Here is a 27,877-nt window from a genome sequence, read left to right on the forward strand (position 1 = left end):
CTGGGCATATGTGCCTCCAGATCAATTCTATATCCATCAGAGTATACAAAGTGCTGGGGTTTGCTTCCAGAAAGATGATTAAGAGTAAGAGTGTATCCCAAGGGGGGGAAGAGAGCAATAAAGTACAGGATCCAGAACCTATAAACAAGGATATTGTTTCTTCCTGTGATGTACAACTTTCCTAGGAAAAATAAGTAATATACTATAGGCAAAATGAACCTATAATCAATTGCATCACTGATTTTTAAACTGTGAGTTTAGGAGTCCTAGAGTTCCTTGAAAATGACTCGGAGGCCATGTGGAAGGATTAGGAATAAGTGGAAAGAAGGCTGGTAGGCATAGCTCCATACTGTTTCCTTTGACCTCTCCAAGCAGAGTAGTTCTGCTTGTATCTGTTTTACTTACTAAGGATTCTACTCTAAGAAGAAAAAAAATGGTTGGAAAATCAAGATAAAATGTCTTAGTTCATTTTTTAAAAAAAGATTTTATTTATTTATCCGTGAGAGACACAGAGAGAGAGAGGCAGAGACCCAGGCAGAGGTAGAAGCAGGCTCCATGCAGGGAGCCTGATGTGGAACTCGATCCTGGGTCTCCAGGATCACACCCCCGGCCGTAGGCAGACACTCAACCACTGAGCCACCCAGGTGTCCCTTCATTTTTTTTTTTTATTTTTTAACAGAATTTTCCTTATACTGAAGCCCACAATAGGAAAATGATTATTTAGAGTTTAGGTGACTTGTCCATATTACCAAGTATCAGTGAACAGTTCAATTTATGACCTTAGAATTTGGTCCCAACCCATCTTGCCAGGATGATTTATTTTCTCCCCACCCCTTTAACTTTCTCTACTTTGATGCTACAAATGCCCTCACTCTCAAGGTTGCCTTGTGAATAAACAAGTAGCTGCCTGATATGATTTTGAAAGCACAAGAAAAGCTTCCTACTCCTTAAATTTGCCAAGCTCCCAAGCTTTTACTCTCTTCTTTTTCAGCCTAGAAGCTAGTTTTTTTTTTTTTTTTTTTTTAGAAGCTAGTATTTTTTATATTCTCCATGTAAACCTCTGGCTCAAGCTGAATTGGTTCCTATCCTACCCCAGCATATTTCTCTCATTTTCCTGATATGGGCTTTATCCAAATTCTTTCTATCTGGAATGTTTCTCACTGTACTCACCACATGTTAGATAGATATGTGTTCAACTGCCTACTACATTACGAGCTCTGTGACAGCAGGAATTGTTTGTGTCTTACTCATCTGTCCATCTCCAAGATCTAGTCACTTACTGATACCTACGTCTCCCATCCTCACCCCCTATTCTCCATGGCAATCCAAATCTCCCTAATCCTGGTAGATCTGGCACATATCTCAATCCTACTGAGTTGAAAGTAGTATCTCTCTCCACACAACCCCAAGAGTGCTCACTGTCTATGCCATTCTCTAGGCAATTAATCATAGATTGCCTCATTACTCTCTTGCTGTCATGAATTACTGTTTACATCTTGCATGTGTATCTTTATACCTAACTTTAAGCTGCTTCTGACTAAGTAGAGAGTCTTCCATTTCTATCAGTCACCTGCAGCAGTTCTTAAATGCTAGGCTGGGTACTTCAAAATAACTTGGGAAGGTAATAAAATTACAGATTATCCCATGTTCTGAAGATTTACTTAAATATATAAGGGGGAAATACAAGCTCAGGAATGCCTCTCTACATGTGATTCTCATGCACGACAAGGTTTGGTAAATACTGCCTCACAGGCAACTAAATTCTTCGTACCTGGTAGGCACTCAGAATATTTTTCTTGCATTCTTCCTTCTCAGATCTTCCCTTAGAAGATGATGGTTTAACAAAAACCCCCAAATAGCCAAAGCAATCTTGAAAAAGAGCAAAGCTGGAGGTATCACAATCCCAGATTTTAAGATCTATTAAAAGCTGTAGTAATCAAAACAATATGGTACTGACACAAAAATAAAGACACAGACCAATAGAAGAGAGAGTCTAGAAATAAGCCCATGCTTTTATGGTCAATTAATCTATGACAAAGGGGCAAGAATATATCATGACAGTCTCTTCCCAACAAATGGTGTTGGGAAAACTGGACAGCTACATGCAAAAGAATGAAACTGGACGCTTTTCTTACACCATATACAAAAATAAACTTGAAATGGATTAAAGACTTAAATACAAAGACATTAAACCATAAAATTCCTAGATGAAAACATAAAACAGTAATTTCTTTCACAACAGCCGTGGAAACATTTTTCTAGATATGTTATCTCTGGCAAGGGAAACAAAAGCAAAACTAAGCCATAGTAGTACACCAAAATAAAAAGTTATTACACAGCAAAGAAAACCATCAACAAAGCAAAAAGGCAACCTACTGAATAGGAGTTGTTTGTAAATAATATATCTGATAAAAGGTTAATATCTAAAATATATAAAGAACTTATGCCAATCAATACCAAAAAACCAAACAATCCAATTAAAAATGGGCAGAGGGAGCATGTGAATAGATATTTTTTCAAAGAAGACATACAGATGGCCAACAGACATGAAAAGATGTTTAACATCACTAATCATCAGGGAAATGCAAATTAAAACCAAAATAAGATATTACTTTACACCCATCAGAATGGCTAAAATCAGAAAGATGAGAAATAACAAATGCTGCCAAGGATTTGGAGAAAAGGGAGCCCTCATGCACTTTTGGTGAGAAAGGAAACTGGTACAGCCACTGTGGAAAAACAGTATGGAGGTTCCTCAAATTAAAAATAAACTTACCATATGATCTAGTAATTCAACTACTAGTTACCCAAAGAAAAAGAAAACACTAATTCAAAAAGATCTATTCACCCCTATATTTACTGCAGCATTATTCACAATTGTCAAGATATGGAAGCAACTCAAGTGTCCATCAATAGATGAATGGATGAAGAAGATGGGATATCTACCTATCTACCTACCTGCCTACATATCTTTATCTAGCTATCTTATACAGTGGAATATTATTTGGCCATAAAAAGAATGAAATCTTGCCATTTGCAACAACATGGATAGATCTAGAGGGTATAATGCTAATAAGTGAAGTACATCAGAGAAAGAACAAATACCGTATGTTTTCACTTCTGTGTGGAATTTAAGAAACAAATGAACAACAAAAAAAGAGACAAACAAAAAATGAGATTCTTAACTATAGAGAACAGAGGGTTGCCAGAGGGGAGGTGGGTGGGGGCATGCACGCGTGAAATGTGAAGGGGGTTAAGAGTAAGCTTATTTTTTTTTTTAAGAGTAAGCTTATCTTGATGAGAAACAAGAAATGTATAGAATTGTTGAACCACTATATTATACTCCTGAAACCAATATAACACTGTATGTTAATTATACTTGAATACAAAATAAAATTGATTTAAAAGAAGTTGGTGATTTAATATGGGGAAAAAGATTTTACCCATATTATAAAGAGAATTGGGAAGAACTTTAAGCATGACTAGGTAAAGATATGATATAAATTACAGGTTAAGGATCAAAATAAAAGTTTATCCAATAATAATTAATTCAATAAATCTCTTCTAAAGTTTCTGTCATGTTATAGGTAGTTGTATTAGGCCCAAAGAACACAAAGTGAGTGACATAGTGTCCTTACCCTATATATAATACTTGTATCTTAGGGGCTTAGGGGTTAGAAGGGAGAGCTTCAGAATGAGATTGCCTGCTCCAAATCTAACTTTACCACTTACTTATTAGCATAGTGATAAGGGGGTCAGAGGCCAATGACCATCTGGATTCCCAGGGCACAAACCTCCTACCTCTATCCAGCTGCATAGGTAGCCCAGAAAAACCCCTTCCTGCCAAGCCACTGGTTCCCAAACCGTAGGCCCTAGACCAGTGGCTGCTTACAGTTATACTAGGAATATCAATCTAGTATCAAGCATGTCAAAGGATCCAGCAAATAAGATTTCATGCTCTGATATATTATTGTTCTCAGATTATGAGAATGATGTACTGAAAAATGAAATACATTCATTTTAAATCATTGCTGAATAATTTATTCAGAACCATGGACAATTAGGCAATCAAATAATAAGATCCAAAGGCTGTGGAGACCTCACTGAACTATTCTAGCTGTATCAGTCTGAATATACTGGAAACAGTACAAGTGTTTTTTATTTCTCTGGTATAGTGCTAAGCCATCTTAACTATAATAAAAATTACATAAAAATATGTTTTCAAATTATTCTTCACTGTGATACAAAATTCTAGAAATGATGATGACCCTTAATTTAGAAATTCTGTTGAGATGACAGTTATCAAAAATCTTCTTATGTTGTGGGGGGTGAGGGAGAGTACCACCAAAGAATGACTTCCCAATAGCTTTAGGCATTATTTCAGTCAATGACTAAAAGGGATATTTTTGTCTGATGAACAGAGGTAGACTTTTTTGTTTTAATGTTAAAAAGAACACTCATATTAAAAGATAAGGTAGGGGGCAGCCCCAGTGGCCCAGTGGTTTAGCACCGCCTTCAGCCCAGGGTGTGATACTGGAGATCCGGGATCGAGTCCCACGTCAGGCTCCCTACATGGAGCCTGCTTCTCCCTCTGCCTGTGTCTCTCTGCCTCTCACTCTGTGTGTGTATGTCATGAATAAATAAAATATATATTAAATAAATAAATAAATAAATAATAAATAAATAAATAAAAGATAAGGTAGGGAATCACTCCTCAGTTCAAATGAGCGCCTTTAACAATTACTGCCACAGTGATCTGGGTTTTGGAGCTGTATAAACTACACTGCGACTTTTTCTAAGATTTACCATATGTGGCAAATTAAGGCCATGAACTCTGTGTGTTATGTCATATCTCTATCTTTAGAGAGGATTGTCTTAAGGATAAAAGGCGTATCTTTGATAAAATGTCCCAGATAGAGAAAAAAGTGATACAACATAAATTTCACATACCAATACTAAAATCATGAAGAGCAATGAGTGATTTGGCAAAAGGGTTACTCTGGAAGGTTTCCTAGAGAGAAGGTGACTCCAGTTTCAAGTATGAAGGGCATGTTGAGGATAATGAAGAAGTATTTACCTGGGGTAAATATAGAGGGGGAAAGGAGAGGAGGGCTTAAATCAATGATTTTCAACTGTAATACAGTGAATTTCAAAGCTTTGATCATGACCTATGCCATGAAATGGGCATGCCATGAGATAATACATTTTCTATTGTAACCCAAAACACAATACATGTATATAATAGAAAAATAAAAACAACACAGAAAATTCCTTTAATACTACTGTAATATTTTCTATTGTTCTAGTTCATTTTTCTAAAATGTTGGTCATACTCCCCTATGCTGATTCTATAATCTGCAATTATGTCACTATGTATAATTTTTAGAATACTGCCTTTCATGGGTATAAAAATTACCTAAGCTGCTTTTTTTATAAAGTTGCTTATCTAAATGGAGATTCCCAGGCATCTGTAAGATGAACCCCAGACATCTGTAATTTTAAGGTGATTCTGATAGGTGATTAATCAACAAGCTATGTTTCAAGAACCACTGGCTATTGAGCACATTTTTGCTTTGTCCATATGTCAACAACACACTATTTTAAAGTTTACAACTATTAAACACTTTTTTCTCCATGCACATGCATGCATATACCCATACACACAAACATTTATGTTTCTATATGCACAGAATACCTCTGGAATGAATCATGAGAAATTGGTAAAAATTTTTGTTTGAAGTCCTAGTTTAGCCTCTTACTGAATGTCCTAAGCCACAATCTCTCTGAGCCATCTATAAATAAAGTAACAGTGAGTGAATATATGTAAAGTACCTAGCATATGTTACTGATTCCTTAGAAAAATGGTAAATACTATTATTATAAAGGATAAAATATATCCTAGTAAACATGATTAACATAATAAACATAATAACCATGATCAAAATGTCATAGGACAATGATCCCATTAGCTATGTTTAACCTAGAATAAAAGTAATTTTAAAAAAAGAATATGGGCAGCCCGGGTGGCTCAGCGGTTTAGTGCCGCCTTCAGTCCAGGGTGTGATCCTGGAGATCCAGGATCGAGTCCCACGTCAGGCTCCCTGAATGGAGCCTGCTTCTCCCTCTGCCTGTGTCTCTGCCTCTCTCTCTCTCTGTCTGTATGTGTCTCTCATGAATAAATAAAATATTTTAAAAAATTAAAAAAAAGAATACAAGTAATCAAAAGAAAGCAAACAGGAACACTTACATACTGTTGGTAAGAGTATAAATTGGAACAACTTTTTTGGGGAAGAATTTAACAATATAAATTTTGAAAACACGTATCTTTTGACCCAGTATTCTACTTTATCTTGCTAGAGAAGTACACAAAAATTTTCACATAACAATGTTCTCCCCACTATTATTTATAAGCACGAGAAAACAAAAACAACCTAAATGTCTCCCAACAGGAAACAGACAGCCATATGACAAAATATTATGAAACTGTTCAAAGAAATAGAGCTATTTAGATCTATATGTACTATTAATAAAGATATTCAAAAGCACACTATTAATTCACCAATAAATTAAACACAGAATTGCCATATGAGCACAAAGTTCTACTTCTGAGTATATACCTAAAAGAAGTGAAAACAGTTATTCAAACAAAACTTGTACATGAATGTTCATAGTAGTTCTCTTCACAATAGCCAAAAGATGGAACCCAGAAGTCCACAGACTGATAAACAGACAAAATGTGGTACATCCATCCCATGGAATATTACCCAGCCATAAAAAGAATGATGTACTCATACATGCTACAATATGGATGAACTTTGAAAACATTTTGCCAAGTGGAAGAAGCCGGACATAAAAAATGACATAATGTAGGAAAACTCCATTTGTATGAAATATCTAGAATAGGCAAATGCACAGGGCAGATAAGTGGTTGCCAGGACATGGGGAAAGGGAAAACAGGGAGTGATTGCTTAGTGTGTACATGGTTTCCTTTTGGGGCAATGAAAATTTTGGAACTAGATAGTGGTGATGGCTACACAACACTGTGAATGCCCTAAATGTCACTATCGGTAAATTTAATGTTACATGTATTTTAGTACAAAATAAAAATAGAGGAATAAAAATATTAACTTCACAAAACAAGTACAGAACCAGTTTCCCATCTGACTCCTGAAGCAACTACTCTTAATTATTCCTTTGTACTTCTCCAGATTTAGTCTATGCATACACAAACATAACTGTGTGTGTGTGTGTATATATATGTTATGCATATTTGCATACTCATCTGCATATATATATATATATATATATATATATATATATATCCCTCCCCAAAATGTTTTAATAGCTATTTTGAAAAAGTCCAAATAGAGCCAAAGCATAACTCTACAATGGTTGGTTGTAGTCATCAATGCCTGTCATGATGTAGCATTACTCAAATTCTCAAAACTACTGACCTTAATTTCCCAAAATTATTAATGTACTTCTCCATATTATGGAATATATTTATGAGATGTTAGTTAACATTATATTTAAAATTCTTCAAGGGCAGCCTGGGTGGCTCAGTGGTTTAGCGCTGCCTTCAGCCCAGGGCCTGATCCTGGAGACCCAGGATCAAGTCCCACGTCAGGATCTCTGCATGGAGCCTGCTTCTTCCTCTGCCTGTGTCTCTGCCTCTTTCTCTCTCTCTGTGTCTCTCAGGAATAAATAAATAAAATCTTTAAAAATAAATAAACAGATAAAATTCTTCATGTAATAGTAGTAAATACAGTGTTATCAGGAATATATAACCAAATTAACAAGAAGAACATGAAAGTTGCCCCAAGATGGTGTGGACTCATTCAACATTCCCTAGTTGGTAGCAAGTACACTATACCTCTGCTCCAAGGAGTCTATTCTTTCAATTACATGAAATGATAGTTATTGATGGTTAATGAGATACATAGGAAGAAACAATTTCTTCAGGTCCTAAAAGGCCTCACAACCTCTAGAGTCCATGTACTAAAGTCTCCTAAAGTGATTTGGAAGAGTAAAAAGGTCCCTTAAGAACTTCAGTACTTGGAAATGACAGGCACAAGAGAATAACCAGTTCCCTAAGGGGGATCCTCTATATGATGCCTACAAAAGGATCATTAAAGCAAATATTGTACTCTTTCTAGACAAGGAAAATGAACTGGTTATATCCTACAGGGATCCAGAAGCTTACTTCAAATATCACACCCAAAGTATAACATGCAGGTATAATTTCAACTTTTCTCACCCACTATTGTTCTTAGTACAATCAGGCTTGTGACTGATTACCTTGATTTTTTGGGGGAAAATATGGTCAAGGAATTCAGGGGACCTAAATAAGGAAATCCAAACAACTAGAACATATTACAATTTGACTTTAGCTTTAACCTTGTCTTCCAGTTTTTTTGATCATGCATCTCTAGTAATAAAATATTTTTGGAAAAAAAAGATTGGGGGACAGACGGGGTGGCTCAGCAGTTTAGCACTGCCTTCAGCCTGGGGCCTGATCCTGGAGACTCGGGATTGAGTCCCACATGGAGCCTGCTTCTCCCTCTGTGTCTCTGCCTCTCTCTCTCTCTCTGTGTCTCTCACGAATAAATGAATAAAATCTTTATATATATATATATATATATATATATATATATATATATATATATATATTTTTTAAGCCCACATCCCCAAATCAGTATTTACCTACATATATGTCTGTATTAGTACACTATGGACATTATAAAATATATGCAAATATTTAAATTAAGATGAGATAAAAACTACTTTCCTAACATTTATATTTTTATTTATTAAGAATACAAAATCGGGATCCCTGGGTGGCGCAGCGGTTTGGCGCCTGCCTTTGGCCCAGGGGGCAATCCTGGAGACCTGGGATCGAATCCCACATTGGGCTCCCGGTGCATGGAGCCTGCTTCTCCCTCTGCCTGTGTCTCTGCCTCTCTCTCTCTCTCTCTCTGTGACTATCATAAATAAATAAATTAAAAAAAAAAAAAGAATACAAAGTCTTTTTTGTTCTTATTAAGACTTATTTTAACAATATATTTTTGGTGAAAGCCATATGCATTTTTTGTAAAAATCTTAACTCTGACATATACCAAGATATACTAAGTATTATTCCCACTTCGTAGATGATAAAACTAAACTTTGAGAGGTTATATAACCTGACAAATGCCAGAGTTATAATGTGGTAGAGTTGGGACGGACCCCCAACTCTAGAACCAGTGCTCTTAACCAATATATTATGAGCATGGAACCAATCAAAGAAAACAAATTTATACTGTAGCTTAAGTCAAAGACAGAATAAATCCTTCTGACCTATAAGAATGTTATCTGCTCATCTGACTCTTGTTTATATAATCAATTACAATCTGTATGGCTTTGGATAAGTCACTTTATTTATCTGAATCTTAGTTTCCCCAATATGTAAAATGAGGAACTTGGACTAGGTGATCTTTAATGCTTCCTAGCATTAAAATTCTATGACTCAAGGCTGGGCACAGAGGATTTTGGGGGTAGTAAAAGATACTATAATGGTAAATACATGTCATTATAGATTTGTCCATACCCACAGAATGTACAACACCAAGAATGAACCCCAATGTAAATTATGACTTTGGATGATTAATGATGTGTCAAGGTAGGCTCATCAATTGTGCCACTCTAGTGGGGAATGCTAATAATGGGGGAGGCTGTCCATGTGCAGGGATAAAGGGATATATATGGGAAACCTTCCATTCAATGTTGCTATGAACTTAAAACTGTTCTAAAAAAAGTGTATTAAAAAAAATTCTAGGACTCAAATATGAGGCAAGCATCTTATAAGCAGAATAACCAGACCTTTGCTGATCTCCACATTAGGCAGGCTAAAGATGTCAAGGTCCATTACCCCTCCTTTCGTCTCTTCTGAGAGGTCCAAGAGGACCAGTCTGTCTGCAATGCCCTGTACAGTATAATAAGAACATACAGCATTACACAAACACAGCCAGTTACTCAATATAAGTTCATTCAGAAGTGAAGCTAAAGGAGAATGCACAGCCTCGTATGCTGTCTTATGAAGAAAAGGTAATATAATAGCAATGAAAAGGTTGTGCAAGCAAGAAACTACTATGAACTTTTGAAATGTGATCCTTTAGGCTTAACAGAAAATTGGGATCTAGTAGGACTTAACCCAGAAGTCACAGATTGCAGATTTCCTTTGATGGGACAGGAGTAATTACGATAATTTGGTGCACTGAATACATTTGCTGCTGTTTCTTGAGTTTATGTTTTCATTTTCATGTCATAATTTCCATTTTGAAAGTACTGAGAGTGATTTTTTTGCTCTATTTTAATGCCTCATTTCTAGCATGAAAGTCAATACCAATGCCAAGTTTCTCTTTAAAAAAAAAGATAATAAATCTAAAATAAAATCCTATTATCATGTAGAACTCTTCCCAGATATCTAATAGAAAACACTCCACATGCCTGTAGATGGCTCTCTGGTTGCCACAGTAGGCTAACTGTAAATGACGGCACAGAAACTTCTCAGAGTCAAGTTACCTTTACGGGTATTTTTCTTTTTCTTTTCTTTAAAGATTTATTTATTTATTTGAGAGAGAGGAAAAAAAAAAAAAAACACACACAAGCAGTGAGGAGGGGCAGAGGGAGATGGAGAAGACGACTCCCCACTGAACAGGGAGCCCAATGTACAGCTGGATCCCAGGACCCTGAGATCATGACCTGAGCTGCAGGCAGATGCTTAACTGAGTCACCCAGGTGCCCTATGGAAGGTCTTCTTCTAAAGTGGTAAGCAGTTTGAGGATCTTTCCTATATTAGGGTACAGAGGCAAGAAGACCCAGGGATCCACCAGACTGCCAGGCAGAAAGTACAAAAGAAAACCCATCTATAGTATTATTAGCTCTGTGACATTGGGCAAGTCACTGAACTTCGCCTTATTTCATGGGGCTATGAGGATTACTATGTGACCCAGAGCTGGCAGAGAGAAGTCCTCTCTAACTTGTACCTATTAATTTTATTACTGTCAACTACACTCAAAAGAGAAATGCAAAGAAAACTATGAGTTATCATTTTTAATTATGAGACACAGAAAGACCCAAAAGTTTAACAACAATAATGTGAGAAAACAGGCATTCTTACATACTGTGGATATGAGAATAAACTGGTACAACTGATATGGAGGATAATTTGACAAGTTCTACCAAAATTTAAAAAGAGTAATTCCAGCTTTGCACAGTACCAATGAGGTTTATCCAAGGCTTGATTATTGCTAATTAAAAATGGTAATTCCTTTAATCCATCTATCTCATTTACAGAAATTATCCTACAAGTTTATTAGTACATAGGTAACATAATACAACACGTATAAGGATATTTAAAGAGCTAGAAATGACCTAATGTCTGTAAGGATGATAGCAATAATGAAGCAGGATAACATTATGGCTTAAAGCAGAATTTCCCATACTTTAAGGGATCATCATTCAACCACTGGGTAGCTCAGTGGTTGAGCATCTGCCTTTGGCTTAGGTCATGATCCTGGGGTCCTGAGATTGAGTCCTGCATCAGGTTCCCCACAGGGAGCCTGCTTCTCCCTCTGTGTCTCATCAATAAATAAATAAAATCTTAAAAAAACAAAAGGGCAGGAGGGGATCACAATTTAGATCAGTGCAGCACATGGGACACCAGGGGTTTTGTGTCAAAATGCAGATTCGTTTCCATAGGTCTGGGGTGGGACCTTAGATAATACAACTTCAATAAGATCTCAGGTATCACCAGTGCTGCTGGTCTGAAAGCCACAGACTGAGTAGTAAAGATTTAGGATACAGGCTCTGTAAATAGACTGCCTTACTTCAAATCCTGCCTCCATTTATTAACAGTGTGACTTTGGGCAAATTATGCAACTTCATCTGTAAAATGGTAGTAATGATAGTACCCAACATAGGGTTAGGTAAAATTTAGTAAAAATCAGTCAAGTGTTTAGCTGAGCGCCTGGCACCTAGTAAGCATTCAATCAGTAAAGGTCAGTTGCTGGCGCTATGACCACCACTTCTACTGATATTATTATGACTACTACTGTTATCATAGCATTGCATGTATCTTGTATCAAAATATTAATATTTACAAAGAAAATGGAACAAAATTTCCATTTGGACAGTTTACAGACAAAGGAGTACTGATAGTGAGATGGTAAAGAAACATGACTTTAAGGGGCCTTCTTGTACTTACCAAAACTCAACAAAATTGATAAAACTCAATACTGTTAAGGATGTCAAAAAATCAGATTGATGTGCATAACTGTTATGAGCAGCATAAATCTGCCTTTCTGAAGTGCAACTAGCAATATATAATAAGTGCCATAAAGACCATTCATGCCCTCTGATTCACTAGTACTGTTTTTGAGATTATGTACACCTAAAAGAAAATTCAGAGGAGAAAATAAGCAACTCGTAAAGCAGTATTTATGGAAGGATTCTATTTAGTAACAAAGGAACTGAAAACAGTTCAAATTCCAATTAAGAGGGATTGACTAAAAAAAAAAAAAAAAAAAAAAAAAAAAAAGAGGGATTGACTAGTTAGTATATTCAGATGGAGGGTGGAGGAAATGAAGCGAAGTCAAAAGTCAGCATATGTTGTTCTACACAGCCAGCTTTTAAAATTTTCTAGCTCCCTGGATATAATTTAATTGTTTACTAAAGTAGAACCTATCTCTGAGACATATGTGAGTCTGAAGTAAAAAGGAAAGAACTTAGATGACAACATTTTAATAGAAAAGTAAAAACAAAATGTCAGGTACCAAATAAACAGAGAGGGACAGCTATTCTACTCTGGGCTACATCCCTGAAAAGACACAGACATGCTGTTATCATGATACTGGGACCCTGGAGGGTCTTTTGAACTTCTCTGGAAGGGAATTTAAGCTTTCCTGAAAATAATTTATATATAAAAAGATCTAGTAAAAAGGACTGATGGAAAAATAAAGAAATTTCAAGCTAGTGTAAAATATTAACTTAGAAATTATTATCTTAAGAGAATATAGAGTAATTACACAAGAAAAGGCAATCTTTAAGAAAAAATGTTAATTTTAGAAAGAGCTAAAATTAAGTATTACATTAAATAAGAGCTTAATTAAAGCAGCATGACTCAGAAAACACAAAGGAATTGGTGACTAAGTCAGATGAATGTCAGGTTGAGGTTTCCCTTGGAATAGGATGATGAGCCCATTGTTCAAATCACTTTTTTAAAAAAAAATTGTATTTATTTATTCATGAGAGACACGGAGAGGCAGAGATACAGGCAGAGGGAGAAGCAGGCTCCATGCAGAAGCCTGACATGGGACTTGATCCTGGGACTCCAGGATCACGCTCTGGGCTGAAGGCAGGCGCTAAACCGCTGAGCCACCCAGGGATCCTGTTCAAATCACTATCTATCTATTTATTTATTTATTTCAAATCACTTTTTAAAAGCCTATTCCAAGTACTAATTAAGAAGCAATATCCCTGATGAGAGCTTTCAGTTTTGTTTATTTTTTTTTGCCAAGTTACTAAATACATTTTAAGGTAAAATGAGTTTTTTCCACATGACAAAATGAAGCCATTATTTCTTGTATGTTAAACATAAACTACCTAAAAGTCTAGCAATGTGATAGATGGATATCTAACCACTATGCTTACATACCTTTGCTGAGATTGCTAATGTGCAGGCAATACCCAGTTCTCCACCTCCAACCACAGTAATTTTATTGACGGTTTTATGCTCATGATTTACCCAGTTCTTTGCATTTATGTCTGAGACACCTAGAAATAAAAGTGAATTATCATGAGAGTTTTGAAATAATATCAAAAAATCTTTTTTAGCATCTTAAAAAAGTACACCAACCTTCAATAGCTTGGACAGAAAACATGATGCTACTCCATAAGCATTCGAAAATACTTGAACAAGTGAAATGCAAGACAAACAGGAATCTCAGTAAATATTCTCAATAGAGCCTAAGACTAAAAAATAGGATTTCCATAATTCTGAAAAACATTCTGATTCTTACTGCTCTGGTCTATAAGGCAAAAATGTTCAATGCCTTACTGACTTTCGTAAGTGTGGATATCTGACTTATCCTCAATGAGAAACATGGAGAATCAGATTTTCTGGCCCAATATTGAATGAGGCAAAAAGATACTTAAGTATATAATGAAAAAGGTTTGGGATCATTAATATATATTAAGTAATTTTGAACAAACACAAATTGTTTTATCTGTCCGTATAAGAGTAAGCTTTCACATTTTAAGAAACCACATTCATTGGAACTATATGGTAACACCCTATGACAGATGTATAGGAAAGAATTTTTGATTCAACACAGATATGTACAGATACATGAATATTTTTATTTATAGAAATCCAGTAGCAGAGAGTAAAGGATATTAGTGAGAAAATATAAATTCATAACTCTCTGATTAACAAAAAATACAAACCTTCAGTGATTTTTGCAATATAGGCTAGCAAGTCTACCTGCCGTGCCTCATCAGATGATGATAGAGAATACAGGGGAAGTTCCTCTTGAAACTTGGCAATCATTTCTTTAATTAGTCCAACAATGACAGATTTAGGCTGCAGAATACACACAAAAGAAAAAGTTACGCAAAAAATTTCCTAAAGAATACTACCTTCTTGGGACACCTGGGGGGCTCAGTGGTTGGGTGTCTGCCTTCGGCTTGGGGCATGATCCTGGGGATCCAGGATTGAGTCCCACATTGGGCTCCTTGCGGGGAGCCTGCTTTCTCCCTCTGCCTGCCTCTTTCTCTCTCTCTCTCTGTCTCTCTCATGAATGAATAAAATAAAATCTTAAAAAAAAAAAGAATACTACCTTCTTAACCTATACATTATTATCTAAAGTTAACTAAAAGAAAGTTTTGCATTATGCTCTTATTTTTGGAAAACTACCATACAAATTACATGATAGTATTAACCGAAAAATTACTTAATTCTTTTAACTGAAAATTAGAGAAATGCTAGTCTACATCTCCAAAAGATGAGAAAATAACATGAATGTGCTTATAGCAAAGTACTTATATGTTCAGGAACCATCTGCCTATCTTTTTGTTTCACTTTTTAAAGTAATTTTATTTGAGACAGAGAGAGAGAAAGAGAGAGAGAGAGAACCGAGCAGGGGGAGGGGCAAAGGGAGAGGGAGAAGCAGGCTCCTCACTGGGCAGGGAGCAGAGGTGAATGAGGGGCTCCATCCCAGGATCCTGAGATCATGACCTGAGCTGAAGGCAGAGAGATGCTTAACCGACTGAGCCATCCAGGCGCCCCCCCCTTATTTTACTTATTTAATTGTGAAATAATTGTAGACTTATAGAAAAGTTGCAAAAAAGTACAAAGAATTTTCATATATTCTTCACCCAGATCACTCAAATGTTAACATTTTAGCAATATTTTCTCAGTCTCTTTCCCTCTCCATATTTTTCTGAACCGAGAATAAATTGCAGATCCAATACCTTTTCACCCCTAAATATGTTAGTAAATATTGTCTAAAATATAGGTCTAACACAGCACATTGAATCTCTTATGGAAAATGTCTGTAATCCTTGGTCTAGACATTTCTAGATTCCTTCAGCTCCAAAATTCTGTATAATTGTACTACATAATTATAATTCCAACCTCATGAGGAACTTAAAGTTACTGTAGTACTTTTAAATAGGACAATTTAAATAATGTAATGTCTTCTTAAGACTAGTTCTAATTCTATTTTTAAAAAAAGAGGGGCAGCCCCGGTGGTGCAGCAGTTTAGCGCCTCCTGGAGACCCAGGATCGAGTCCCATGTCAGGCTCTCTGCATGGAGCCTGCTTCTCCCTCTGCCTCTGTCTCTGCCTCTCTCTGTGTGTGTCTCTATGAATAAATAAAAAAATCTTAAAAATAAATTAATTAATTAAATAAAAAAAAGAAAACTAGGGGCACCTGGGTGGCTCAGTGGTTGAGCATCTGCCATCGGCTCACATGGTGATCTCGGGGTCCTGGGATTGAGTCCCATATCAAGCTCCCTGGAGGGGGCCTGCTTCTCCCTCTGCCTAAGTTTCTGCCTCTCTCTCTGTGTCTCTCATGAATAAATAAAATCTTTTTTAAAAATCTAGTTTTAGCATATAATAAAAAGGTTCAGAATAGTAAAATGAAACCAATATTGTCTGAAGTCAAGCACAACCTCAGCTAGACTATTATCTGAGTATTTACCATACTAACAAAACTATGAAAAGAGATGCAAGTGAAAATGAGAAAAGGGAAACAGGAAATATGAATTCCCACAATAGGCTAGAGATGTCAAAATACTGTTTGAGGATAGCTTAAAAAAAAAAAAAAGGGTAAAAATGGATGAAGGAGACAGAAGACAATTCAAAAAAAAAGGAACATACATGACTGATTAATATATGAAAAAGATCTCCATTTCTCAAATAACAGAAAAACATTAAGGTCCCTCCAACTGACAAATTTTTATTATACCTAATTTATCACGTTGATCTATCAATCTTATTTATTAAAATCACCAAATAATGCAAATGATATACAAATTCATAAAGTAAAAGGTCAATGTTCCTCCACCTATTCTCCACTGCCAACTACTTGGTGTGCATCACTTCTTTTTGTATTTCTTTTCTTTTTTTAAAGATTTTATACATATTAAAAATACAGAAAAGTATAAAAACAAAGTAAAACATGCCCATAACTGCATGCTTTCTTATGAGATGTATATAAAATAAAAAGTTGTAATCCTAACACCATCTTTTACTCCAGCTATACTTGACCCTTGACCTATCCCTGGTCTCTTTCAAGGATTCCTGGTCCTCCTGTCCCACAACTTCCTGGATACATATAAATATATTATAAATTATCCTTTCACAAAAATCTTACTTCCAAAAATGAGAACACATTATATACCCTTCTAAATAAATATATGGAGATAAGCGAAAGTTTGTTTTGCTTTAATAATAATACTTTCTGCCAGAACATGGGTGCTGAAAAAGAGGTATTCTATGCTGATTTCAAGTGATCATAGACATACATTTTGTCCACCTTTTGGAGGCCAATTTGGCAATATGTAAGAATTGCCTTCAAAACATTTATAAACTTTGATCCAGTAATTCCATTCCTAGAGATTTATCATTACTAAATTATTAAAGATTTATAATATATACACTCTTATGTTTACATATCTTTATCTTTAAGGATGCTCATTATTAAATTTCTAACAACAGAGCAATTTGTAAATACATCATGCCAATATCTTTATGTGGTATCAGGTAACCAATTAAAGACCATGTATTTTGAACATATTGTTTAAAATGAGAAGTGCTCAGCATAATGGTAGATGACAAAAATACAGAAAACAAAACTGCATAATGTGAAAACTTATGAACTAAATAAACTAGTTCCATATATCACTGTGAATGAATTTTTAAAAATGTTCAGTTAAAACAAAACATATAATAGAAGGTTATATACAGTATGATTCAATTTACATAAAAGTAAAAAGCAGGCAAAACTACAAATAAATTCATATATTACATAAGAATCTTTAATAAGGAGGGACTAAGAAATAGTGTCCATTATCTTGCCAGTAGCTTTTCATGTGCTTTATCAAGCAGTAAACAACCATAAAAAGAGGGGGAGCAAATAATACTTGGTTCCAAATAATTGAGCTCCCAGTAATAGTTGGAGACAGCACTTCATGCAGGCTGCTTTTTGCCACTGGGGTTTGGAACTTGGGTGACTCCGGGGAGCTCAATTTCAAATTACTTTTAAAGTTCATGTGAGAAATACCATTGAAAGAAAATTCAGTAACTTATTTGTACCATTAGGATAAAGAGAAATACTCAGAAAAATAAAGACTCATAAAAGAAAATCCAAATTGATCTTACATGGCTCCAGTTTTGAAGATAGGGCAAGTAAATTCTGCCTTGAGCATCCACATGTTTTCCAACTGAGATTCCCATGTTTGCGGTTGGCTTTAAGAAGCAAATGGGGGGAGCAAACGGGTGGGAATCCAAAATCCACAGACGAATTGGTATGTTATAGGTATTACCTATTTGAGACAAACACACTTTCAGACAATGATGAAGTATGCACATTACATTCATGATACAGCAAGGTGGCATTTTAAGATGTGTAGTTTAGGGGATCCCTGGGTGGCTCAGAGGTTTGGCGCCTGCCTTTGGCCCAGGGTGTCCCTGTTGGAGCTGTTGTGCCCAAGATCGCGAATCCGAGAAACCACCAAGGAGCCGACACCGATGCAAACACAGGAGGGTTTATTTACAAGCTCGAGCTTGGGTCCAAGTATATCCGACACAGCGGAGTAGGGACTTGGACCCCGAGACTAAGAGGCTAGCAGCTTTATAGGGGCCAGTGGCCAATGGGATACGCAGAAAGTTGCAGAGTCATGGGTCCACAAGCAGGTGGCCGATTGAATTACATTTTACCCTAAAGTATCCATTTTGAACTGGCCCTATCACTGAGCCGATTTCCAATTAGGGTGTGCCCAGCGGCTTGACTAGGGTGGGGCAGCGCCTTAAGCAATAAGCAGGTCAAGTGGGGGCCATACAGGAGGTGGCAGGTGCAGCACAAAATGGAGTTAGTCCTGCTCTGCTTGTCCAAGGGTAGGGGATTTTTGTTAAATTTCCTGGGTCCCACAGGAGCCTGCTTCTCCCTCTGCCTGTGTCTCTGCCTCTCTCTCTCTCTCTCTGTGTCTCTCATGAATAAATAAAATCTTAAAAAAAAAAATAAGATCTGTAGTTAAGTGTATATGTAAAGGATTTGTATAAATCAAGGCCTACTTCTCCATTTTCATGTTCCCATGGTGTAAAGCACCAGCATAACACTTGAAGAAATTTAAAAAGACAATGGCCAGTTCATCTAATTAAATTCGATAAATATTTACAGGAGCTACTATGCCAGGAATTTGGGATACAGCATCTTTTCTACATAACCTTCTTTGTTCCACCCAAATGGAACTATTGCAACTCTTTTGAAAAGCAGTGGATACTTCTATTTTTATACTTATTCTGCACTGAAGTTATCTCCTTACAGGTCTGTGTTTCCTTTCACATTGTAAACTTCCAGGGGATTATGTATTATTCATTTCTAGATCCCCTGCATCAAGTATAGTGCCTAACATACTGTCGGACAATAAGTTTCTTATATAAGAGTGAATGAACAAATTAAAAATGGATGAATTAACAAAGATGAATTTGATACATTTGATACTGACCTTCAAGTTCCTCATTAATTGCAAATGAGCTGGGTTAGGTAACATAGAACACAGACCTGAAAATAACCTTATCAGTCCCCTTGTTCTTAAATTTTGGCATACCAAGAGACAGGCATGCATGCTCTTCCATTGTTAACCATGTACATACATTATGCCTACTGAGAACAAAAGCCACGTACATACATTATGCCCACTGACTGCCCTGGTTGCCAGGAAGCCCAAAGCTAAACCTAATAAAAATGCAAAACCAAACTCAAACTACAAATCTGATCAGTTACCTTAGCTGTTCTACTGTATCTTCTGATAGTCATTCCTGCTTTCATAGTCTTACTGCATGTCTTTCACTGTATTTATGAAAATGGCTGCTCAGGAGCAAGAATGTCTAGGTTCAAATTCTAGTTTTACCCATGACTAGCTATATGATTTTAGGCAAGTTCCTTAACTTTTCTGTGCTTCAATTCCTTAATCTATAAAATGGTAATAATAATAGCTCCTACCCCACAAGGTTGCTCTGAGGATGGAATTAGTTAAGGTATGTAAAATGCTTAGAAAAATACATGACATGGTACCATGTAGGATTGGCAATTTTTGCAATTTACCTAAAACCCATTTTGGAATTAGGCCGGGTCTAAATTAAAAGTTTTATTTTCCACTGCAATCCTTTTCTTGCTAAGGAAATCCTCCTCCCACTGACAGCTTTTCTCATCTTGCTTCCTCCTCTAAGGATACAATGATACTCAGCCATATCTGCATGGTAGACTCACTTAAGGTACTTGGAAACATCCCAATAGCCAGGCCACTCCCCCAAAGTTACTGATTCAGTGGGATGGGCTGTGGATAGAATTTTTTTAAAAGCTTCCCATGTAATTCTAATGTGCAGGTAGGATTGAAAATCAGTATAGAAATGTCCTGATACTTGTGGGTCTATTTTTTTCTATCAGTTCTCAGAATCACACTCCTCCTCTACTTTTGTATCAGTTTTAAAAACAATTTTAAAAACTGAGATATAATTGACATAAACATTAGTTTCACTGTACAACATAATGACTTGTTATTACCTCAATATTATTGTGGTAATTACCACTTGTTATTACCATAATTACTTGTATTTACCACAAAATGATCCATAAGTCTAGTTAATATCTGTCGCCATAGTGTCTTAAGTATTTACAATTTGGGTATAGGCATAGCTATTGATGATAGATAATTCTATGATTATGAAGTCATGTGATCATAGCACCACAAAGTAACTGACAGGTACTGAGACACACCATCAAATTCCTCCAGAAGCACTCTGTCGAATGTTATATACTCTCTAAAGTAGTGTTTTTCAAATTGTGGCCACAATAATTAATTTGGTAGGGTCACAAAATTAATTTAGTAGGTGCAAGCAATATTTTAAAATGGAATTGAAAAGAAAATAGAATATATGACAGGTAGTCTAGTGTTTCATATACATGTATATAGTGTGTATGCGTGCATGTGTATGCTAGCTATGTATATAAAACTATTTATTATGCGTCACAATCAAAACATTAGAAAGCCACTGTTCTAGACCACGCAGATTTTTTTGGTTTCATAATATTGCTGAAGAAGTAGGACAAATCCTGATGGTGCCACTAATCACTACACATTAAAGAAAAGGAATGTCTATTGATGGTGTCTTCCTAATTGATCAAGGATCTGCTGCCTCCCACAATGCGCCTCCCCAGCAGCATCAATGCATTTGAATAGCCCATGCTTGGCAAAGCAACCAGTGAACAGGATTCCTGTGTCTAACTGGTAAGATTCGCTTACTGATTTGTTCTCTTCTTCCTTCTTTCCCATTCTTTTTGGTCGACAAATGTCCTGCCTTGTACCCTGCCCATTTAGGTTTCAGTAATTCATTACCAAAAAGTCAGAACTGCTGGTAGAGTTCTTGGATCTGAAGTAATTATATCATAAAAATATAATTTAAGTTAGCTGTAAGTAAAGTTCAGATGGGTATCATCTTATTAAGATGAATAACATCTCTAAATGAGTGGATGAAGAAAAAGTGTCATCACAACCTTGACACTATCTTGAAGATAATAAATAATCTAGAAAATGTCTGCAAGTATACATAAGGAAATACCAATGGAAGATTTATTCGGGAAATTAGGACTGGGTGGAAAGTTAGGTATAAGCTTAACCACTTCCTTTCTCAATTGTTTAAATTGTTTTAGCGTGAGTATATATTATTATTATACTAATAAAACTAGAAAGTGAAAAATATAGGGAGACAATAATTTATTAAACATTTATTATGTGCCAGGCATTATGCCAAGAGCTTTACTTACAGTAATTCATTTAATCCTCCTAATTTTAGAGTGAGGCTCTATTATTGTACCATTTTACAGACAAGAGAGATAATACATTCTGACCTTCTGATCAACAGGAAATAACTAGTGTGGATTATATTGAGTTGATATAATTCTACTCAAAAGCAAAGAAGAAAAAAGAATGTACTGAAAAAATGAAGATACTGCAGGTACCATTACTACCTTGGAAGACCCAGTGTGAGAATCAGTGAAATAACTTCTTGGCTCTTGGAGACGCAGAATGCCAATGAGGGGCATCATACCAATGATATTAAAATAAGTTTTATGCCTTCCTGTTACTTTCCCACAATATCCTTGAAACTGAAATGCTACTAAGCTGTGATTCATTTAAATTCATGAGCTCCTCTGTAAAATGTAACTGCCCTTGACATCACTGGGGTGGCTAATAGGAATGAAGTCAATCAACCAATCAATCATTGGGGTGGGCAATAATTCTCTCTCTCTCTTTTTAACACCTAATCATAATAAATGCAGAACACAAGTAATGGGGATCATATCTGAATAAAGGTGTTGAGGCAGCTAGAAAAGAGTCTGAGAGCTTGGCAGGAGAGGAGAAGGAGGAAAATAAAAATTCTTCAATTTCTGCAGAGCTCACTGCTATCTACTTTCATCTCCAACCACATTTCTATGTATAAAAACCAAAATGAATTCCTATGCACTTCCTGTGGCAAAGGAGGTGTCACGGTGGGACACGAACAGAGGCAGAATAAAACATGAGTGAGCCCCAGGCAATAAGTCATCACGGAGGGGAAGAAATTAGAAAGGGTTTGTAAAAGTCTAGGGAATACCATACGAAGCACTTACTTTGAAAAAAAGTCCCCCAAAATATAGCTTCTGGGCGTCTTTTTGGGGGCAGAATATTCCCATAGTATAGAACTGAATCTTTTGCAAAGGAGCAAACTCCACTGTTCTCTCCCCATTTGTTTACAGACCCTCCTCAGCCCATTTTTAAGGGCACTTCCTCTCTCAAATGCCCAGCAAATTCCTTTGGTAGTCAGTAATCAAATAAATGAACTTGACCTTCAACAAATATTTATCAAGCATTTTCTATAAACACAGCACTGTGTATTAGTGATTTTGGATAACATCCTTCTTGGGATTATTTGCATTTTAAAAGAGGAATAAATTTTTAGTTGTGGAATTTCAGGCACCCCTTCAGAGACATATATTAGAACCAATGCTTCACTGGTGTTCTTTACATCGTACTATATAAGCAATCACCTGTGATGCCTATCTGAAAGGTTAGTCCTGTTGAACACCGATGGAAGTAGGTCTGCACATATAGAAAGAATTAAGTATAGGGGAGCTAGTGATGTTTTGTTTTGCTGGGCAAACACTTAACTATTTTAACCTGTCAGGCTACCTGAAAAGATGTTGCTTCCTTTGAGCTATAATGACCCCCAAATATACTACTGGAGTTTCAAGTTATAGCCTAATACCAGCTGTGTGGTCGTAGGTAAATCACTTGACTAGGCTAAGATTCAGTTTCACCCGTAGAATGGGGACATCATACACAGGAGAAGGGAGAGGAATAAAACATTGATGTAGTGGAGAAAAAGGTGCGACCCTTGCATTTTACTAGGGAAAGCAAAGCGAACTCTCCAAAGAGCAGGTCTATGTCTGTGCAGGGGCTCAGGGCATGCTGCTCAAGATGGGCCACTTTGCCATAAAGATTATTTTGAGTTAAAAGTAATTGAAATACAGCAGATGCCGGAAAAGCTGTCTCCCTCTCAAATGCCTATATTTACTCTGGAAAAAAGGGTATATTCCTGGAAAAGTACTTTTTTTTTAAATAAATTTATTTTTTATTGGTGTTCAATTTGCCAACATATAGAATAACACCCAGTGCTCATCCCATCAAGTGCCCCCCTCAGTGCCCGTCACCCAGTCACCCCCACCCCCTGCCCACCTCCCCCTTCCACCACCCCTAGTTCGTTTCCCAGAGTTAGGAGTCTCTCATGTTCTGTCTCCCTTTCTGATATTTCCCACTCATTTTTTTCTCCTTTCCCCTTTATTCCCTTTCACTATTTTTTATATTCCCCAAATGAATGAGACCATATAATGTTTGTCCTTCTCCGATTGACTTATTTCACTCAGCATAATACCCTCCAGTTCCACATCGAAGCAAATGGTGGGTATTTGTCATTTCTAATGGCTGAGTAGTATTCCATTGTATACATAAACCAGATCTTCTTTATCCATTCACAGGAAGAGTACTCTTAATAGAGACTCCCCTTTACCTAAAAACATTATCTGCATAATAGGGCAATCTTTGTTTTTCCAAGCATCTCCTTTCCCTTCTTGCTAATGGTCTTTCTCCCTTTTGTGTCCACAGGCCTCTTCCCTTTCCTTAGCTCACAAAAACTTCAAGCTACCTCACTGTCTTTGGAATCTCACGTCTGTGTGCATTCCTCATATGCGTGCCTATTAAGTTCAAATTTCTCCTTTTCATCTGTCTCATGTCAATTTGATTTGAAATCCAGCTAAAAGGACTACAGGGCAGAGGAAGGTCTTCCTCCCCAACATCTGTCTTACTCTCCTCTGTACCCCAGCACCTAACAGAGTATAGGCACATAGTTGGCACTCAGTAAGTACTTGTTGAACTGAATTGAATTTGTAGATACTAAGCTAGGCCACCTTGAATGGGACGGCATTCTGCTATATCCAATAAGGTTCTATACAGGTCATATATACATACATGTGAAAATACTTTGAGAATGGTATGGAACTAAACAAATATAAGTTCTTGTGAAACTGCTCTTTTACAAAATTCCCACATTTTCTCACTTACCCTGGTACATGACAGGAATAGTGCCAGTGAAATTCAGCAGGTCTTTCTGGGAACTATCTTTGAATACTGAAAGAAAAAAAAAACCCCAAAATATGTACTCAAAAATAGAAAAAACAATATTAAAGTTTGTTCATGCACATACACATACACAGAAGCACACATAATTTCTAAAATTCATCATCTAGGAATCTGTAAATATATTGACAAGAGGAAATTACTATATATTGTTTTCTTAGGAAGCCAAGAGGACAGGTGAGAGCACAAAGGGCTTTGACATAGAAATCCCAGGTTCCAGGATGCCTGGGTAGCTCAGCAGTTGAGCATCTGCCTTTGACTCAGGGTGTGATCCTGGATTCTCAGGATTGAGTCCTGCATCGGGCTCCCTACAGGGAGCCTGCTTCTCCCTCTGCCTGTGTCTCTGCCTCTCTTTCTGTGTCTCTCATGAATAAATAAATAAAATCTTAAAAAAAAAAAGAAATTCCAGGTTCTAGGCCTACTTTTCCCACTCAGACACATGCAACTTTTGGTTACTTCAATCTCTTTGACCTTCAGTTTCATCATCTGTAAAATAAAGATACTGTATCATAAAGTTGTCATAAGGATCAAATGAGATAATGTGAAAACACATCTAAGAAGTTTAGGATTTTAAAATGTGGGGGCATTATCAAATAATTGTCATGTGTAACAAATCAGTTATAATTACTTTCAGATACCAGACAATAACTTTATAATCAGAAAAAAATGTTAGCTTCAGGTTTTTTTTTTTTAATTTTTTTTTTTTAATTTTAATTTATTTATGATAGTCACCGAGAGAGAGAGAGAGAGAGAGAGAGAGAGGCAGAGACACAGGCAGAGGAAGAAGCAGGCTCCATGCACCGGGAGCCCGATGTGGGATTCGATCCCGGGTCTCCAGAATCACGCCCTGGGCCAAAGGCAGGCGCCAAACAGCTGCGCCACCCAGGGATCCCTGCTTCAGTTTTTATATTTATTTATGTATTTAGCTTCAGTTTTTAAAGTGACCTTTTCAAAAGATCACTAATTATCTTCTTTGGTTTCTCTAACTCCATTATTCTCAACTTTCTTTCCACCTTCATGTCCCTGAAACTTCGACTTACCCATCAATGACTGGGACACAGTGGTTGAAAATTAAAGACTCTCATCTCCGAACTGAATATAGGAAACACTACCTCTGGTTTCAAACTACCCAACTGCTTTGGGAGGTAGATAAGAATTAATTGGTATAATGAAGTTTTAATTTTAAGTCTTTATGTTGATGAAAGACATTTAAAAGAACAAGCCATACGTGAACAACAGGCAAGACAGACATATGTACAAACCCGACTCCATCCCTAACTTCCTGTGTACTTGAGCAAGTTATTTAAACTCTTTAAGCCTCGGGTTCTTTATCTGAAAAATGAAGATGGTAACACCTCACAGCTTTGGTTGTAAAAAAAAATATGTAAGATAATGTGGATAAAACATCTGGAAACATATCAGGCATTTAATAAATAGTAGCTGTTAACAGCCCCCATCTCAGGCACTTCTGCAGCACCAAATAATGAGGTGCTAATCAAGAGAGGCTAGCAACAGCTGGGCTAGAATTTAATCATTTCTTCCACATATGAAAGTAGTATTCCTAAGAAATACTTCAACTACTCCTCAAATTTTCTAATACCTAAATCTGAGTTGTACATTTCTAAATGCAACTAATTCAAATATAAAACATACCCACATACAACAAAGTCTCTCAAACCTGTGTGTTTTGACTAATCTGTGGGCTCTAAAATCAATTTAGTGAGTCTCAATCCACATTTGCTTTTAAATGAAATGGAATGGAATGGAAAATGCCAGAGTCTACACAGTTATGTGTCTACAGAGTCATGATATAAAACATTTCTGAGTTTGGGTTGTGGTCAGAAATTCTGAAAGGCAGTGAAGTAAAATCTTCACTTCTAGGTAACTATACATTAACTAAAGATAATAACTAAACTTTGTTATTAATAATTCAGAATCAATCATATGGCAGGCGGAATAATGGCCTCCAAAGGTGCCCAATACCCTAATCCTTGGAACCTGTAAATATGTTATTTTATTTAACAAAGAGACATTTTAGATGCAATTAAGTTAAGGACCCTGGGATGGGAAAATTATCCTATATTATTGGAGTAAGCCTAATATAATTACATTGGTCCTTAAAAGCAAAGATATGACTATAGAAGGATGGTCAGAGAGATGCAACATTGCTAGCTTTGAAGATGGAGGAAAGAGATGAAGAGCTAAAGAATGTGGGTCACCATTAGACACTAAAAAAGGCAAGGAGGGGCACCTGGCTGGTTCAGTCAGTGGAGCATGCAACTCTTGATCTCAGGGTCATGAGTTCGAGACCCACCTCGTATGTAGAGATTACTAATAGAAATAAACTTTTAAAAATAGTAATAATAATAAAGGCGGGCACCTGGGTAGCTCAGTGGTTGAGTGTCTGCCCTTGGCTTAGGGCGTGATCCGGGGGTCCTGGACTGAGTCCTGCATCGGGCTCCCTGCAGGGAGCCTGCTTCTCCCTCTGTCTGTGTCTCTGTCTCTCTCTGTCTCTCATGAATAATAAATAAAATCTTTAAATAATAATAATAATATTAAAGGCAAGGAAACAGACCTCTCCCAGAGCCTCCAGAAAGGACCTAAAACCTGCCAACACTTTGATGTGTTGCCCTTCTAGCCTACAGAACTCTAAGGCAGTAAACTTGAGTTTTTTAAGCTACTAAATTTGTGCTGATTGTTGTTTATTTATTTTATTCACTTATTTATTTATACTCAAGTATAATTAACAGACAGTATTATATTAGTTTCAGATGTACAATATCAAGATTCAAAAATTCTATACACTTGTCAGTGCTTATCAAGGTAAGTGTACTCTTAATCCCTTTTCTCTCTTTGACCCATCCACCCACTCCCACCCCTCTGGCAACCAACAGTTTTGTTCTTTGTATTTAAGCCTGTAAGTTTTGCTAATTTGTTAAGGCAGCAATAGAAAGCTCATATAATATGTTGTATTAACTTAAATTTCCTCCGAGACCACAGGTTGCAAAGTATAGTTCAAAATCAGGGGATAAAAGAGAGAAATGAGAAATTGTAATTCTATAGCTCTCTGTGAATAATTAACAATTAAATGTAGCTAAAACTAGGGGTTATGATTCTTACCATAAGTGTCCATGGAATATCTGAAATGTGGGAAAAATCTATTTACATTCTTTAGTTCTTCCACAGTTAGATCTCTGAACGTGTACTGAAAAGAGAAAAATGAGAGTGGAATGAATAAAGCTTTAAGCAGAAGAACAAATACAATCAATCTTTAAAAGAACTCTGTGTGGTAGGCCCTGGGCTCTGAGTTTTATGAACATGAATAGTATGTGATTTAATCCTTTTAATAAGGACCCCATGAAGTAGGTAATAGGGCTGACTCA

General features: G+C 36.4%; 1 protein-coding gene across 13 annotated transcripts in view; it reads right to left on the minus strand.

Annotated features, from left to right (window-relative positions):
- Positions 1-27,877, minus strand: part of UEVLD (UEV and lactate/malate dehyrogenase domains) — a 50,829-nt gene that overhangs the window by 14,735 nt on the left and 8,217 nt on the right. For 9 of the 13 annotated variants that reach the window (XR_007404711.1, XM_049099094.1, XM_025459708.3 and 6 more), the window contains exons 2-7: positions 27,615-27,699; positions 24,420-24,485; positions 17,923-18,086; positions 14,485-14,620; positions 13,694-13,812; positions 9,859-9,961 (exon numbers count right to left, since the gene is read on the minus strand). Coding sequence is in view for 12 of the 13 variants with exons in the window: in XM_049099094.1 (XP_048955051.1) it covers positions 9,859-9,961; positions 13,694-13,812; positions 14,485-14,620; positions 17,923-18,086; positions 24,420-24,485; positions 27,615-27,699 (673 nt within the window). In the remaining variant the exon portion in view is untranslated. Of the gene's footprint in view, positions 1-9,858; positions 9,962-13,693; positions 13,813-14,484; positions 14,621-17,922; positions 18,087-24,419; positions 24,486-26,874; positions 27,029-27,614; positions 27,706-27,877 lie in introns of those variants that run through there. The other 4 variants (XM_049099095.1, XM_025459709.2, XM_025459713.2 and 1 more) reach the window with 3 other exon arrangements.

This window comes from Canis lupus, chromosome 21 (assembly GCF_003254725.2).
Source record: "Canis lupus dingo isolate Sandy chromosome 21, ASM325472v2, whole genome shotgun sequence".
Taxonomy (NCBI): Eukaryota; Metazoa; Chordata; class Mammalia; order Carnivora; family Canidae; genus Canis; species Canis lupus.